The sequence below is a fragment of the Gouania willdenowi genome, chromosome 1 (assembly GCF_900634775.1).
Source record: "Gouania willdenowi chromosome 1, fGouWil2.1, whole genome shotgun sequence".
In the NCBI taxonomy this organism is placed as follows: Eukaryota; Metazoa; Chordata; class Actinopteri; order Blenniiformes; family Gobiesocidae; genus Gouania; species Gouania willdenowi.
In genome coordinates, this window is record NC_041044.1 from 40,901,211 (window position 1) to 40,918,907 (window position 17,697).

General features: G+C 38.8%; 1 protein-coding gene across 9 annotated transcripts in view; it reads right to left on the reverse strand.

The window, feature by feature from the left end:
* htt (huntingtin) overlaps nucleotides 1–11,350 on the reverse strand; it is a 48,506-nt gene extending 37,156 nt beyond the window's left edge. For 4 of the 9 annotated variants that reach the window (XR_003674513.1, XM_028453731.1, XM_028453683.1 and 1 more), the window contains exons 1-12: nucleotides 11,048–11,350; nucleotides 8,824–8,907; nucleotides 8,112–8,235; nucleotides 7,918–7,977; nucleotides 7,735–7,814; nucleotides 7,411–7,549; nucleotides 7,166–7,307; nucleotides 4,236–4,414; nucleotides 3,955–4,165; nucleotides 3,598–3,645; nucleotides 1,775–1,849; nucleotides 1,292–1,683 (exon numbers count right to left, since the gene is read on the reverse strand). Coding sequence is in view for 8 of the 9 variants with exons in the window: in XM_028453731.1 (XP_028309532.1) it covers nucleotides 1,292–1,683; nucleotides 1,775–1,849; nucleotides 3,598–3,645; nucleotides 3,955–4,165; nucleotides 4,236–4,414; nucleotides 7,166–7,307; nucleotides 7,411–7,549; nucleotides 7,735–7,814; nucleotides 7,918–7,977; nucleotides 8,112–8,235; nucleotides 8,824–8,907; nucleotides 11,048–11,145 (1,632 nt within the window). In the remaining variant the exon portion in view is untranslated. The remainder of the gene's footprint in view (nucleotides 1–1,291; nucleotides 1,684–1,774; nucleotides 1,850–3,597; nucleotides 3,646–3,954; nucleotides 4,166–4,235; nucleotides 4,415–7,165; nucleotides 7,308–7,410; nucleotides 7,550–7,734; nucleotides 7,815–7,917; nucleotides 7,978–8,111; nucleotides 8,236–8,823; nucleotides 8,908–11,047) is intronic. The other 5 variants (XM_028453752.1, XM_028453702.1, XM_028453740.1 and 2 more) reach the window with 4 other exon arrangements.
* Nucleotides 11,351–17,697: the final 6,347 nt, after the last annotated feature.

A 17,697-nucleotide genomic window follows, 5' to 3' on the forward strand; every position in this document is an offset into this window, starting at 1 on the left:
CCCTCTCTGGTCCAAACAAATATCTGATGTAAATACAGTGCAATGACTGGGTTTTTTTTAAAGTCCAATTGTTAAGGCACAAAATACATTTTCAGTTGCATTTTTAAAAAGAAAAGGAACTATTATGCAGTTTTGCATTGTTTACTATAGAACCAAAATTTAAATTAATAGGCTTCTTCATTTGTATTATTCCTTTCTTTATTTTATTAAAAATGTATTTTTAGTTAAATTGCATTGTTCTGAATAGTTTATCAAGGGATTCTTTTGACACCGAAAAATAAACGGAAAATAGTACAGTATTTTCTAGTTTTTTTCCCAAAAAAAAAAAGGAATATTTTTCAGTCATCATTTGTCTACAGTCCCATTTTGTAAAAAACAACCGCGAGAGAATTGAATCATGAACCCAGTATCGTGAATCGTATCGGGAGTTGTGTGAATCGTTACATCCCTAGCCCTAATGGCCAATGTTTTCTTTAATTCTTTCCACTGGTTCTCAATATCTTCACTCTTCAGTTCAACAAATGTTTTCTAGCTGTAGGTTATTATAATGTATTTACAGTTCTACTAGTTAAAGCTTCTTCCTCAACTGCCATAAATATGTGAAGTAAAATGCTCCGAGCATTCTCATTGGTCAAAATTGTTTCATATGCCACGTTGAAATACAATTAATTTCATTTTTTGAGAACAAGTGAATGGTAACTAACTGTAATTCAAGTATCAATACAAGTGGTATGTTTAACTGTCAAACTACATTTTTTTGCTTCTATAACAGATTCTGATAAGTTCTTAAATTATTTTTTTTAAAAAAAGTAACCATATACATCTATAAAAGTACCCAGTAGGTTTTATGAAAATAAAATTCAATAAACTTCCAGCTAAAATGCATTGAGGAGTGAGGTAGTTTAACAAGGTCTGATGTGATTCACTGACACCTAGTGATCGGGCGTTTACATGCTATGCATTTTAGCGCAATTGAATGTTTTTTTCGTTAAATAATATGATTTTTAAAAAAACGACTGACAATTTTTGGATTGATCGCGCAATTTTTTCTTACACCGTTATTCTGCGTGTTGGCTGCATTGTTCACGGAAAAGACGACGCAAGATTGATTTGACACCGAGAAAAACTAAATAAATAGAATCAGCAGAAATCCGCAGAAAATTGCCATCGCTAGTCTAAACAATGGCTGACCACACCTCCTGATAATGACACGGTAAATAAACATCTTAGATCTAGTTTTCTTTAACGTATAGCAGTAGTGGATGAGTCTGAATCTCAAACCCTTCCTTACCAGTTCTGCAACGTCTGATGGGGTGACGGCTGAATCCGGTCCTTCGGTGGTCGTTTGGGACGAGTCGCTCGGTGGAAGCGAGCGGTCGTTGGTGTCGAGCAAAGCCACGCCCTCTCCCAGAGGTCCTCCATCTGGGGTGGCATTCTCAGGTGTGGTGTAGTCCGCCGTTTCCGGGGTGACGTTGGCTCCGCCGCTGGAACTGCGACTTAACATTTCCTCATCGTTAGGTGACTCGGGGGTGCCCGACGCTGATGTCCCGCCTCCTCCCTGCTCTGATGAGGCACTGAGGTCCACAGAGTCCCCGGGCTGGAGGGAGGGCTGAGCAGAGCGAGGCTGCTCTGTAATTATATCCACCTGAGCTCCTGAGGATCCCTCTGCACCTACAACGGATGCTGAAACAAAAAGAAACAGTTTTCTTAATTCAATATCAAAAAAGATCGTTTATAAATACTTTAATAATGCATTTTTGAAACTACTTCTCACCTGTAAAGGCTCCAGTGACCTCAGTCTTGTCAGGATCATCTTCTAATCCATCCTCTTCCCCAGAAAGGATTTTACCTGGAAGCATGTCTTATTATTACAACTGCATATTAGGGCCACATTAAAATAAAATAAAACAATTGGGCACTATAATTTAATTTAACCAAGAGTAAAGCGTAGATAGGGTTAAATTGTGGAATAATGTTGACAAAGAAATAAAAATGAGTAGCACACCATTAATTTTCAAAAAGAAAATGTCAGTATATTTTAGAGAGTAATGTGAAGCAGTAGAAATGTTTGCGTTCTTTGTTAAATGCTGTATATAAAAGAAAGTACATGTGTACTGGAATATACATTTAATTTTTATCCATTATTTGAAAAAAGGTAACTCAAATGTACTTGTTGAATGCTTGCATTTCTTTTGTGTGTATTATTGAGAAAGGTAACTGTTGTGATTTATGTTGGGCATATAAGCATTTTTGCTTCCGCCTGTTTCAGCCTGGTTATATATTCTAAATTTTAATTTATATTTAAATGTTTTTTGCTAGACTGAAACAAACCAATAAACTGAAACTGAACTACGAGATTAAAGTCTTAATTTTTCAAGAATAAAATTGTAATTTTACGAGATTAATGTCATAATATTACAAGATTAAAGTATTGATATTGTGAGAATAAAGTTCTAATTTTAATAATCGAGAATAATATTGAAATACAGACAGGATCTTGTCTGTGTTGCGGTAACTCGTGCGTTATGGAAAATGTGGAGCATTTAGTGAGATTATATTTCTGTTTAGGTTTCACACATGGTGAAATACTGAGCCTTTTGGTCCATCATCACCACACTGTTATCATTTGAAGGACTTTAAAGACACTTTGCAGACGTTTGCGTTTGTTCCGATGAAAGAACCAGACTGATTACGAGCAAAGTTGTCGATTTACGGGGTATCGCGTTAGTTGCGATCACTTCAAAAACTTAGAAAATAAATACATCTGCACATTGCACTTTCACACCTCTGGACATTTTTCAGATTTTTCTATTCTGTACATTCAATAATCATGTTTAAAACTTTTTAAACTAATTTACATTGCTATTTAACTGGACCCTGGTCACTATAAACTTTGCATATTTAACACGTTGACACTTCAATCAATCAATCAATCTTTATTTGTATAGCGCCAAATCATAACCAATGGTATCTCAAGGCACTTTACAGTAGAGCAGTCTTAAGGACGGACTCTTCATTTTATGGATACACACATATGCATATATACGTATATACACATACATATGTATCCCACACCCAACATGAATTCATCACTTGCACTGTATTCTATGTTTGTGCATTCATATAACTCTTTATTTTTTGCATTTTGTTACATTTTTCTGCATTTATGTGTATTACTAAATTGAGTGTTTGTTGTTGCATGACCTTGCGGGACAGTCTTTTACATTTCACTGCACATTTGTATGAGCATGTGACAAATAAAAATCTTGAATCAACAGGGAATTCTGAGCGCTATCCCATTACGGGTTTTTTTTAGAATACAGCTTTATTCTAGTAAAATTAATCGTATATTATCACGAGGCTCATCAGCATCAGCTTTAAAATCTATATATATATTAAAAACAATTACATTTAACATTCAACTAAGGACAGTGTCATTAAAACATATTTTGCACTATTACTATTGTCTATAAATCCCAGATAAAGCTTTTAACCTCAGGGACTTAGTTGATGATGGTAAAATAGAAATTTAAAGTGTCTGGAAAAGAAAAACTGAAAGAAAAACATTGATTAAGCTGAGATCAATAGACCAATCACCTCTTGGCTTCCTAAGAATGAGTGGACTGGTGGAAGACCCTCCCCCAGCTGCAGTTGGTAGGAAAACAGTAAGCAGAAACAGGAAGTGAAGAGAGAAAAAAAGTATTAGAAGCTCAGAAATAATAGATACTAATAGGAATCTTAAATTAGAGGCAGAAGAAAAGCAGTTAAAAAGAAACAAGAAAAGCCCCAAAAGCAGAAAATACTGAAGAGTGAAACACTGGAACAGCTTGTAGGGGGGTTGGTTTGTCCAATACCAACAAAATCTATTTCCATTGTAGTTTCTTTTTTATTTATTATCAATTTAGGAAATGGTGTACCATTATCTGAGGAATTAAACTGAACAGAAATAATTACCAATAAGCTCGAGGATGCTGCCAGAGCGCGCACGGTTCTCGTGCGCGCTCTGGCGGCGAAACACCAGAGCATGTGGAATCGTGCCAGCGGTAATGAGCATGTGCAGAAGCTCTGGAGGCGGAGTCCTGAACACCTGCTGCAGCAGCTCCAGGGCGGCCGTGACCACGTTGTGATCCCAGTGCTGCGTGTAGTGTAGAGTCAGCTCGTACACCTGGAGATGCACAATCGGTTAGAGTTCGTTCACGCTCATCCACGTGCGATGAACCCACGTCTATTGTCACCTGGAGAAGCTGTTCAGGTGTCGGCTGCACGTCTGCCTCCTTTCTCATGACTCCAAAGCTTCCTTTGAGGCTGCTAGTGTTGACCTGCTGCTGGAGCAGAGGCATCAGGTAGCGAAGGGTTAACAACACTCCCAGAATCAGGTGGGTGGGGTGTTCATCATCCACTGGAATCAACAACCCTAGGGATGAGCACAAGTAGGGAAAACTGTTTGATCACAATTTTCTAAATATTGTTTGATAAGGTAGGCTTAAGTCACACAAGTCGGGCCTCCGATTTTCCATGATTTGGTGAAATCAAAAAAAGAAACTGATTTCACGTTCCGAAACAAAAAAACTTTTTCTTTCTTGTCTCTGTTTAAAAAAAATGGGTCCCAACATGACACGGAAATACCTCACATGTAAGTTTTGGGATTATATCACCATTTACACGCTATTTTTCAGCGTAAAATGATGAATGATTGAATGTCTAGAATTTTTGACAGACAATTCCACCCATAATCCCATAAGCAAGTAGTGATCATGTTATCCTGTGATTAAAAATGGGTGAGTTTTTAATTTGTTGTGATCAGAGACTAAAAAGAATGGACGGACAAGTTCCCCGGTGGAGTGAAGCTTTTATTTTTAGAGCTCCCCCTGCTGACTGGCTGCAGTATAGGTCATAAACCCCACCTCCTCAATCATAACAGATGGGATGTGAGTCAAACTGTAAAGTTAAAATGCTCGTCACATCATTTTTTTCCAAACCTAAACTCTGTTATGATCATTAGTTATTATCAACCTATATTGTGTTCAATAGGAATGTGCGATATTTTATCTTTTATGATTTACTGTCAAACATATTCTCACCAGTAAGAATATGTCATCTCACGATATAAACAATAAATTCTCATGTCTGAAATTAGCAAGCGCCACGGGTCATTTGTCCCTCAATTTAGCCAAGAATGCGCATGAAATCCTTGTTCCACTGGCCAAAACTGCCCCTGTATGTTGTCAACTGATCATTCTCTGGAGGGGAATGCTGTTTACGGGAACTCCGCAGCAAAGCCTCCGCGGCGTGCACCACCCCTCCCGCCCCCAGCTCTCACGCCTACAGACGGCGGTGCTCGTCACAGCCACCTGAAGCGACCGAGCTGCGAAACATCATGGACCACTACTTGGTTAAGACCAGATAACCATCCAACAAAGTGAACCAATCCAAGTTCGTCAGTCATGTCCACCCAAAGTTCCACAAACACGGGGACAGAGATGAACCCGTACCAACGATTATGAACTGGAAACTCCACTAAAGCTAACTATGCAAAGCTAACACACCGACACACAGACTGGGTTTAGAGCTAACGCTAACAGCTCCATATAAGGAATAGGCCAAGTAAAAAGAACACGTCTTACTGTCATAAAGCCATCGATTTGTTTATGATGAGATTTAACACTTATATGGAAGGATAAAAGCTAAACATGTCACACATTGTGTGAAATAAATGTTAGCATAATATTAATGTCACTATGCATACGTCCATGTGAAACGCAATATTTTTTAATAATATTTCACGTGTTTAATAACATTTTGGTGCCCTGCCACCCCCCATTGGCGAGCTCAGGGGTTTACTGCAACCTGAGGCTCAGGAGCCACATGTGGCTCTTTGACTCCTTTGCAATGCCTCCCTATAGCTTTAAAAAAAATATTGAAATAAAGAGGGTTTTTTTTCCTTTTACAAAGGCTAGTAATGATTGACAAATAAAATCATGATAATATTCATCTCTAGTATTATATCATTTAATACAATATTGTTTTATTTGATATTATTTAAATGTTTTTGTTTATTTATTATTTCCATATGTTACTTGTATATATATTATTTAATATTGGCCCTGAAAATAAAAGGGTATTGTTTCATTTTTTTAAGTACCGGAACGCTTTAAAAATACCGAGTAGGCACCGGTATCGGATAAAACCCAACCGATACCCAAACCTATCTAGCAGCTTGGCTAATGTTGTGTGATTTCAAGGAAACCATCCCCATGTTTTAAATCATCTGAAGCATTTAAAAAGTAAAATTATCGCCAGTTTTTGACAATTAACCCCATCTAGCTTGTTTGGTATGTTTCTGGTAATTATATAATAAGTAAAATAGAGTGACCACATTTTGATTTAAAAAAAAAAAAAAAAAAAGAGGACACTTGGGCCCACCTCGTCATACTTAAAAAGTACTTTCAACCTACCTTGTAACAACAACATCTAATATAGTATAAATAAGATGTTATTGTCCATATTTAAAGATTAATTTCTCTCTTTATAACAAAGACTAAATCTAAAATCTGTGGCGACTCAAGTCAATCACCTTTATTATGCATTAGAAAAATATCCTAAACCTTCTTTAAATATCTCAATCAATGAAATATAAAACATTGCTTCCTAGAAAGTAAAACTATGACCAAAAACTCAAGGCTGACAGAACAGTAAAAATTCATTAAATATACATTTCAATAAATTAAATTTTCAATTAAATCCACTGTTATTTAGTCTATTTTAATCTCTATCTCTCTTTTCCTCATTTTGTCAAAACAAAGTGGCATCATTAATGATTCTGTCACATGTGAGTAAAATTACCATAATGAACCATATTGGCTTTATAAAACAACTCATTATTTTTCAGAAATAAATATTAGCGTAGTTACAGCCTTTTAAATTAACATGTTCCCTGAGATGTGTTCAATGTCCCAGGGACAATTTCAATAATTAGTAAAATATTACAAGAGTAAAAACAGGACGCATGGTCACCCTAAGTGAAAGCATCTAAACAGGGGAGGATGATGAAACAAAATGTTTAAAGTAACCCTAAAACGTTATTTGGAAAACTTTAAAAAGGAAAATTGGAGGCCCCACATATTGACGTGCTGTAGATATGTCTATGAGCTCCATTAATACCCACCGAGCAGCACGTTAAGGAGCCAGGTGTAAAAGTAGCTGGTGCGTCTGGAGTGTTGGCACACGGTGACGGCTGAACTGGCTGCTGTGCGTCTAATGGTGGGGGAGCTGGACTTTAGATTGGCTACGAATGATTTTAGCAGCACCTTGAAAAAACATGTGAAAATATTAGAAAGAAAGCAGTTTCCTCCATGTATAGAAATGGAATAAAATTATTTTCTCCATGTGATCACCAACAGGGATAAATACCTTAATCTCTCCATCATTAGCAAAGTGTCCCAAGGCGGCCATTATCTTGGGCATGGCTGCAGCCAGCGTCTCTTGCACGGTCTCCTCCTGTCGCTTGGTGATTCTCGTGAGGCACGGCAAGAGGTTGACCAAGTAGGGCCTGCGCAAAAATAAAACACCAGACAGAAAATAAATAAATAAATAAAGCACAATTCACGTCAAATCAGGCCTGATGTGTGAAAGTTGGAACAGAAAATGTATCTATGCAATGAAGGAAACAAACTTGTTCTTCTTAAATGTAAGACACAAAATAAACACTTTCCTTTTTAAAAGTTTATTATATACCTGCATTTCTGTGGTCTGATGAGGTGGGCGAGCTCTGCAAATCTCCAGAGAGCTGCCCTCAAACTCCGAGAGGCACCATTCTGCAGAGAAAGGCAACAAACCACTTCAAATGTCATCTACAGAGGCAGCCAACTTTCAAGAAGGTAATTCTCTTGCATTTAAATGGGTGTTTTTTTTTATAACCTTTTTAATTTCTTTGTAGAGCTCCAGCTGCAGTCGTGGCAGGTTGGTGTCCATCAGCGCCTGAACAGAAAGCAACATTAGCACAAAAATAAATAAACTGAAGAGATATGAATTTGTTGTGCTGATGCCTGTATTTGTACTGGTGGCGATGAAAAGGTAAAGGAAAAAATGCTAAAAGGAGCTTCTTTGCTTACTTTGATGATTTTGTTCAGGCACTCGTCGGCTACCATTCGCACATCTGATTCGCTGTCGTCGCTGCAGAGCAGAAACATCTCCATGGCGATGCCGAGAAGTTTCTGAAACTCTGGAGACGTTCTGCTTTGAGGACCAAAGACAAAAGTCAGCCACATAGTATTAGACAAACAACAAACATCCACAAGGGTTTGTAGTTTACATAGATTTTTTTCCCCACCACTAAAGACTGGTGGATATGTCTATTCACTAGGGGTGTAACAAAATAGTCAACTCACAATACAATGTGAAATACGATATAAGGCTCACAATACGATATAACAATAAATTCCCAATAAAGAATAACAAATATCTAAAGATGCGTTCACTTCAGCGACTGTAGCTGCTTAAATGACACGTGAGGAGTACTTGAACATAGTCACACTTTGTGCTCACTTCATCTACCCCAGTGATGTGACGACCGAGGGGAGCAATGTAGGGAGAAACTCATTGCTGAGTAGATGTCGTGACACAGCGTCACTCAAAGTTGCTTGAAAAGTTAAAAAAATGTCAACTTTGAGCGACTCAGATCGCACGTTTGAATCGCTGGAATTTTTTGTGCCCCTTCTAAGGAACTTAGAAGTTTGTAATATCATCATTGTATTTTCAGTGGAAAAGATGATTAATATAAAAGCATGGTTATCGTAAATATATATATATATTTCAAACACTTACCTCAGTGACTGAGCCACTATGTTTTCACATATCGTCAGGCAGTGGGTCACCCTGTCCTTCTTTGTGGTAGCTTGCTCTTTCTTTCTGTTGGATCAGGAGAAAAGTTAAAAACCAATTCTAAAGTCAAGCACAACAATTAGAAATCCTTACAGCATGAAAAGCACAGTTAGATGGAATTCTGAGTGCGTCCTAACCCAGACACGAGGGCACTCACTCACACGTGCTGTCCTTTATAGGCGAAAAAGTCAAAAGTGGTGCATATTGTGCAGCTGTTTGTCAACAAATGTGCTTGTGTGGCATTTTGGATCAGCAAATTTAACCCAGAATTGTCTTTCTGGTCAGACTTTATTGACTTAAAGATATTAAGATTTTATATCGCTATGACATAAGATTTGGTCCACATCGCCTAGCCATATACTAGAGGTGGGAGAGATCATCAATGAACAGATTAATGTATTACTTGTCATTCAGACATAGTCATCAATACATACATTTCCAATAATCGTTTATTTAAAGGCTGTGGCTATCCGTAGACTGCCACTCTATAGATACACAGCGCCCCTCATTGGCCAGTTTAGGTCACGTGATAGGTGCACCACGTGACTTAAAGTTCCGTCATTTGTATTTTAGCTCATATTTTTTTTAGCTACCCCGCTAACCCTTTTGATTTAGCCCTAACCCTAACTGCTACTACTTTCTTTCTGGCCGCCTTCTACTCTTAAACATGTTCATAAATGATTCCTTAGCCCTTTAGCACCAAAAGAATATCTGTAATATTACGTGAATATCTGTAAAAGTCATGTTTTTCTATTAGCTCTCTCTGCTAGCATAGCATCTCTTCTTCGCTGCAAGAATATCTGCATGCCAACCGACCACTGGGTTACCAACGCCCTCTGCTGGTCCAAACTGCCAGCAGAGCTGAAATCAGCATCCAATGTGAAGTTAAAGGCACTTTTTTCTCTACTGCATATGATTGAGAGGGAGATTTTTGGTCATGTTGTTGATGTAATGTATTTGTTGATGATTTTAATTGATTTTACTGATGATTTTAAATGTTCTTATTGATTTTAAATGGTTGAATGTTTTATCAAGTAAAGCACATTGAGTTGCCTTGTGTACGGAATGCGCTTTACAAATAAATTTGCCTTGCCTTGCCAAACAAATATCTGACATAAATACAGCGCAATGAGTTTTTTTTAAAGTCCAATTGTTAAGGCACAAAATACATTTTCAGTTGCACTTTTAAAAAGAAAAAGAACTACTATGCAGTTTTGCATTGTTTACTATAGAACCAGAATTTAAATTAATAGGCTTCTTCTTGATTTGTATTATTCCTTTAATTATTTCATTCAAGATTTATTTTTAGTGAAATTGCATTGTTTTGAATAGTTTATCAAGGGATTCTTTTGACAATGAAAAATAAAAGGAAAACAGTACAGTATTTTAAAAATTGTCAAACGTGGGATTCGAACCCACAGTAGCGGTGAGTGCGGCGTCTTAAACCACTCGACTATCCTGGCACGATTGTGACACAGACACTTTGCGCTTATGTAGAAAAGTTTCGGAAATGTATCTCTAGTCCCGGGGCTATGGCTACGTTTGATGTACCTCCAGACACTTTCTTATTTAATTGTAAAATACTGTAGAAGCAAACTTAAATGGAAAAACAGATGTTTTTAAAAAAGGACAATTGTACTTGAACAGTTTATAATATGAAACAAACTATACTGTATATATTATATCATTCAATTATTTATTGTATGTGTTACAAGCAAGGATGCTGCTACTTTAGCACTTTTCCATGGAGTTCTACTGAACAGTTTACTGATGTACTCTGATAGTTTAATGTAAACAGCTGCAATTATCTCATGTCTGAATGCATTTTCTGTCTTTAAAAACAGCTATTCGTCACATGTTGTGGAAAAAGCGCATGAAGATGCATCGATTCATAAACAAATATCAGTCCCTATAATCGTAATCGAATCGTGAGGTGCCCACCACTAATATTCATACCTTTGAGTATATTTTAGAGTGAGGGGGAGGACAATAGGAAACGGAGATATATTAACAGGGAGAAAGTGGCTTACGAACACAGTTGCTGATGTTGATGTAGTAGCTGTTTCCATGTTAGCGTCATTAGCATCATTCTACGTGCTCACTGGCGGGCTAAGCTAGCAGAGCTAGCTCACGGCTCTGTTTTTAAACAGCACAAAACACTACTTACTGCCTCTGGACCAGCTCCTCTGCACTCGGTGGTCCTTGCTGTTGTTGGAAGGACTTCAGAGACTCAAAGGCTTTCATCAGTTTCTCCATGGTGGCCATTTTATCAAGCCAACCTCGACAGGCTGAGGTTTATTTGTGTTGCAAACCAAGCTAGTTTGCGTTAGATCACGGACAGAGCGAGCTGCTCGCAGCAGCTACACCGCCTCGTTTTTCTGCAGTATAAAGATCTATTCTGACACACTGTTGGTCCTACATGAACAACCCGTCTGTTGACAACGGGCCATCGTTGCGTTTCACTGACCAATCACACCAGGAAGTGAGAACGGTGACACTTTAAGGGAGGGGACGAGCCTTTAACGCTGATAGCCAATCAGAACGAGGGTACAAAGTAAACGACTTAGCAAACAACCAATGAATAGCTCTGTTTTTTCTTCTTTCTACTGTTCTAAAATATGTAATTGCACATTTTATATATATATTTTTTTTTAATATTTCGAAATTTAGAGGTTTGAAGAATAGTCAGAATTTTTATTCAAAGGCATATTTTTGACCCATTTTGCTAAAATTTTGTTGGTTTACGGGGTTGGCATTTTTTCATTCTCCAAAAGGGGCGTTTTTGCACATTTTATGTTGTTTTTTATTATTATTTTGAAATTTAGAGGTTTGAAGAATAGTCACAATTTGTATTCAAAGCTTGTATTTTTTACACATTTTGGTGAAATATTGTTTATTTGGTGAGGGCTGAAAATTCCATTCTTCAAAGTGGCCATAACAGAAAACTATGGAAGCTCATTCCTACTTAAGTCATAATTACCAGACAATAAGTCATAATTATGATACTGACTTATAATTATGATTAAGTATATCGTAAATAGTCATAATAATACCTTGGTTTCAACCCAGAGAGCAATCACTTACATTTTTACAACAATGCCACATTCAAAGGTTTTTATTTATCATTCATGTGCATCATATGAGCATGTACAGAATACAATTATGAACCCGAGTCCCCGTTAAGCCCTTAATAAATATATATATAAAATAGATAAACACGTACATCTTTGGAGTGGGGCCCCACCTCATTTCAAGCGTCAGTGTATAAGTGATTATTATTGTGTAGCCTATCCTTTTGTTTTGTTCTTGGTACACTATTTGCTTGAAATTAAAAAAAAAAAAATAAATTTAAATAAAAAACAAAAGACATACAAAAGCATCAGAAACTGTGTACAGGTGTACAGACATACAATGCTCCACCAGAGTTCAACAGTCTGGGCTGTCAAAGGCATTTTAATTCAAGGGCCAAATACAGACCATTCAAACACAAGTGGGCCACAGGTTTTAGGTGGGAAAACAATTAATTTCATCCATAATGTGCCCAAGTTTGCACTTCCACTTATAAATTAGACATAAAGTGATGTGGGGTGGCAGTGCCTGGCTGGAGGTGCTTAGGTTTGCCTGTTTATTGGTCCGTGGCTGGCGGGGTGGCCCTGCTTGGGCGGTTGATGGCGTCATCTCTCATCAGGGGGGCCGGGGCCGCCTCCCTGTGGAGGGTGTTGTATCGTGGTGTTGTGCGGGCCTGTGCTGGCCCCGGTGGGCCCCTCTCCTGCTCGGCCGCTCCTTATTGCGGAGGGGCGGGCTGCTCTGGGCCGGCGTGTGGCGAGGGTTGCCCCCTGGACTGCTGGGACCTCTTTGGGGCCCTCGGTGCCGCGTGCCCGTCTGCGCCATCTACCCTCTCCGGTGGCCCGCCATGTGGACAGACAGGCCTTCTACATGAATACTTCACTCACCACACACCCATACCCAACCCTTGGGGTGCTGGATGATGGGGCTCGGGATACAGGGAGCCGCCGCCTGTGCTTCTAAGCAGTGCCGCGGGGGCAGCCCTCCCACCGCAAGTTGCCCTATTAATCCCTCCAATTTTAATCACACCGCAACACACAACCTCCCGGAGGGCACAACCACCACCTCCACCCTCCTGAGCTATTGCACCACATACACATATATACACAAAGGTTTAATGGGGATTGCCTTGGGGGCACTCCCAGCGGTGTGTGGGCCAGGAGCTGCCTGTAGCGCCGGTGTGGGTGCACTGGGGGGTGCTGGCATCTCTGTTAGGGTTGGGGCGGGGTTGCTTGTTTGCTGGGGGCGGCGCGAGCTGTTCCGGTGGTCGAGGTCGCTGTCGGCCACTTGGTAGGTCTGTCCTGCTATCTGAGGACTGGTGGGTGGGTCCGGGGCACCTTTGGCTGGGGGCTGCTGTTCCACACTGGATGTGTGTCATTGGAGTGCCTCCTTCCAGCGGTGGCGGCCGCCGGTCGCTCGCGCCCTGATGGGAGGCATTGCCCTGTGGCTTGTGCTGTCCGGTGGGGGGTGGGGCCTGGGCTGCTGTCCTTGCGCCGGCTGGGACTGTGCGGTCCTGCTGAGGCGGTTCGTGGGCTGGGATGGGGGGGCGCCTCCGGGGGGTCCGGCGGGCCTGGCCGGCTGGCTGGGCCAGTCCTGGCAGGGGTTTTGCACATACATTGATTCATGATGCACTGGCATGCCTTGGGCTGTGGGATAAAACTCGTACTGGAATTAACCTTGGACACGTTGATCCCAAATACCTGTTGAAAAGGCTGGGATACACTGTGCGATTTTTTCAATCGTTGCACTCAGCTCCAGCTCCAACTGTGCGACTCAAGTGCAGAGCCCAAATGTGCGCAGCTCACGATTCATATTCTCACACTGTACGGACCGACACGCTGACACGATCTGACTGCTAACACTGAACGTTCATACACGACACGTCGGGGTCTTGTTTCCGGAAATGCAACAGACAAATTAGAAGAAGAAGAACAACACTGAAGCGTCGCCATTAAAACAGACGAAGAAGAAAAACCCGAAAGTGGAGAGACACTCGCAAATCTCAGCAAAAAGAGCTTTAAAAAAGAAAAGACCAATGTGATGAACCAGGAGCTGGCTGGACAGATGTGGCCAGTCCAGTCCGTCAATTTTACAGCGGCCCTACAGTGTTTGCGCATGTATACTACACGATGCACGACACGATCTAGCAGAGACTCGCACGATCCCACAAAATAGACGCACGAGTCGAAAATCGGCTCAAAATGGGCCAAAAATTGCACAGTGTATGCCTGCCTTTAGGTATTACCACTCACTTCTTCCCTCTGTCCACAGCCACCACCATTATACCTACACTTCACACTTGTCACCAGACTGGCTTGATTACACAACACAATAAGCACAATGTACACAACAACATCACATCTCACTCTCACTTTAAAATAACCAACTCTTCCCCACCCTTTCCATTTCCTGCCTTGAGTCTCTCCTCCCAGTTCCCTTCCCACCACCCCCTCCCCCACCACCCCCTCATCTTGGTGTAACACTGCACTCTCTCTTTAAATCCTCCCTATAATAAAGTGTTTCTTACCCTTCTTTAGGGAGGGCTGGTGATGGTCACAAAACATGCATCGCTGTCTTTAAATGATTGCACTTCTTGTAGTGTTGACCTTTGACAGCATGTGCAGACAAGGTTAAAAATATATGAATAAATAAAATAAAAAAACTGTGCTTTGATTGATTGGTTTTTTCACCATTTTTATTTATTTTGGGGAGATTTTGTTAAATGATTTCAGAAAACCTGCAGGATTTTGGAAAAATTGGATGCTTTGAAGGACTGGATTTGGCCCCTGGGCTTTGAGTGTGACACATGTGGTCTAACAGCTCCAGGAAAGACATCTACTGAGTATTTTGAACGTTTTCATGACTTAATTGTTAAAATCAGACATAAATCGCAGGACAAAGTTTTTTTTTTTAATGTTATTTTCTTTTTTAAACGATGAAATCATGATAATGTCATCAAACAGTTATCTACATAAATCCATCACCATATAAATGTTTAAGATTGTGGGAAAAAAACCAGATCACCTGGAGTAAACCCACGCAGAGAACATGCAAACTGCAACTCCTTCCCTTATTTTTTAAGTTGCAAACTAGATGAAAACCTGTTACAATGTGATCAAATTCACGACCCCACCACTATATCCTGTATATTCTATATTTACATTTTACCTCGACCCTCGAAAAAAAGCTGCTAAATGATCCAAAAATCAGGCTGAATGCTTCACTCCAATAAAAATCAATGGGATGTTTACAGGCAGTGGGGCCATGTGACGTCATCAATCATGTGATTTCAAGACGGCGGAACACAGGCTCTACAACTGTAAAGTATTCTTGTTTTTAAAATGCATTTAAATGAATATGGTGCATAATAATGTCTTGTGTAAGGCATAGATATTGTAATAAGTACATTTCAAAGATTTTAGGCCAATTGTGCGACGTCATATAGTCATCTATGTTGAATTGCCTTTGAAATGATATATCGCATGACTATTAAACAACTGTATTGTTTACTTTAATTTTGCCAAATATAAATCTATTTAAAAAAATTCTAAGCCACAAAAATCTCATTTCCCATAAGATCTTTTTGGCTTATTTGTTGTCTTTTTTTCTCTTTAACTTTTATTTAACCAGGATTGAGATTAAGAATCTATTTTCCAAGATAGTCCTGGAAACAGTTAGGTTTAGGGTTATGCTCAAGGTCCCACAGTGGGACCATTAGGCACCATTATGTGCGCCATACATGGACTTTGCTTTCTAATTTTAAACCATCTCTACTCTAAGGAGCAGTTAGGTTCATGTTGAGATGGCCCACACAGTGGATTTGAACTTGCAACCCTGTGCCTTTAACAGTCTACCGTGAACTATTAAATATCCAAGTGCTCCACAAATCATCCATGTTGCACTTTAGCATAGCACCACGTTGATTGATCAGAGCACAGAGCTGTCTTCGATCCATCTGATCAAACTGGTTGTTCAGATCCAGAAGTTCATCCACACTTTTGAGGCATCTCACCAGTTTTTCGATCACATCTTCCAGTTGTTGACTGACATTAGTCGCCCATCTCTGTGTAGAATCATTTCTATCACCGCATGAATGGGCCAATACTTTATAGTCATCACACAGTTTACTGATTTGTACTGACCATTTGACGAGATACGTCTTAATTCTTACTAAAGATCTCTCCATTTGCAGGGTTACAGAGCACTCGGGGATGCGCAGTAGGTCACGGTGATCCATATTGAGAACCTATGATCGCTCTGACAGCGTCTCGGCTTTGATTAGCGTCTGTAATGTCGTCACCAGTGACGTATTCTATTCTTGTCCTCCAATCAGCAGTTGCTGATGACAGTTGCATGTGCCCCCTGTTGGCCACCGTAGTTCTGGCTGAAGGAATGCTGCGTTCCAGGCAACTCGAAACTCTGCCCTTCTGAATTAAAACCTACAATCTCCTGAATTTCAGTGTGTTCCAGTATGGAGATTTGTGTCTTTATTATTCAATAAAAAACAAAAACAAAAAAATTTTTAATTAAAAAGTAAAATCAAAGTAAATATTTTCAATCAAAGCAAAAAAAGTGTTCAAATGCAATTTTTTGGGTTTCAATTTTTTTTATTTTTTTTGCATGTATAAACTGTATACATAAAAATTTGTGTAGAATATATATACAATGTGTATTGTAAAACTAGTAATACTTTATTTTATTTTATTTTTTTTACATATGATCTAAAGAGTCTCGTTTTGTTTTGTTTTTTGTAATGGGATAGGTGTGTATAAGCTTTTGAGTCAACCTTCACCCTTTCTGCTGATTAGTTAGACAATTGAGTGTTGTTTGTTCTGTTTGTTTTTTTTTTGTTTGTTTTTCGGAAGACTACCGAAATAAAATTCAAATTCAAATTATTATTATTATCATTATTGGTCCAACAAAGTAAGGCAACAATATGTAGCTAAAGGTGGACAACGTAAATATTGTCATATATTCTTAATCGGGGGGGGAAAAAAATGCTAAGTGAACAACTTATTTACAATTTAGAAACCTTTGTTTTACTCTTAGTTTCGTGGAATGAAAAGCTTTAAAAATATATAGGTTTACAACCCTTCCAACCCTTGCCTGCCATTGTTTTGCGAGCATTGTGGTTTGAAATTAGAAAGGGAGAAAAATATGTCCTGAAAATGTGCTGAAATGACATAGAACTTAAGTTTTACAGCTTTAAATAAGAGCATTTTTTTTTTAAATTGTAAACTTTTTTTTATTGTTAGTTTTAAACTCTGTTTAATATTTTCTGTTGCACTTTTTAATCATGTAAAGCAAATTGATGATATGCCTTGTGTATGAAATGCACTACAGAAATAAATGTGCACACTTTCAGTTATTATAACCAATAAAGAAACAAAGTCAACTGAAGTATTAACCATTGTTTGTTTCACTGTTCTGTCATTAATTTTGTCAAACCATGAAATCACTGACTGAAAATTTCCTCCATGACACAAATACCACAAAGACAAGTTTTTTTTTTTTGTTTTTTTTTTTTTTATACAAATGGCAGTGTATTGTTTCATAATTACAAATGTCAGATATGGTACAACAACCAGTGATACAACTTGTACAAGAATTAACAATGGCTGCAGTGGTTGAGCAACATGGCTGTACAGTTAGAAAAAAAAAAAAAAAAAAAAAGAAATTATACAAAAACAAAACAAAACAAAAAAAAAAAAAAAAAAACAAAAAAAAAAATAAAAAATTTCGTCTCCCGGT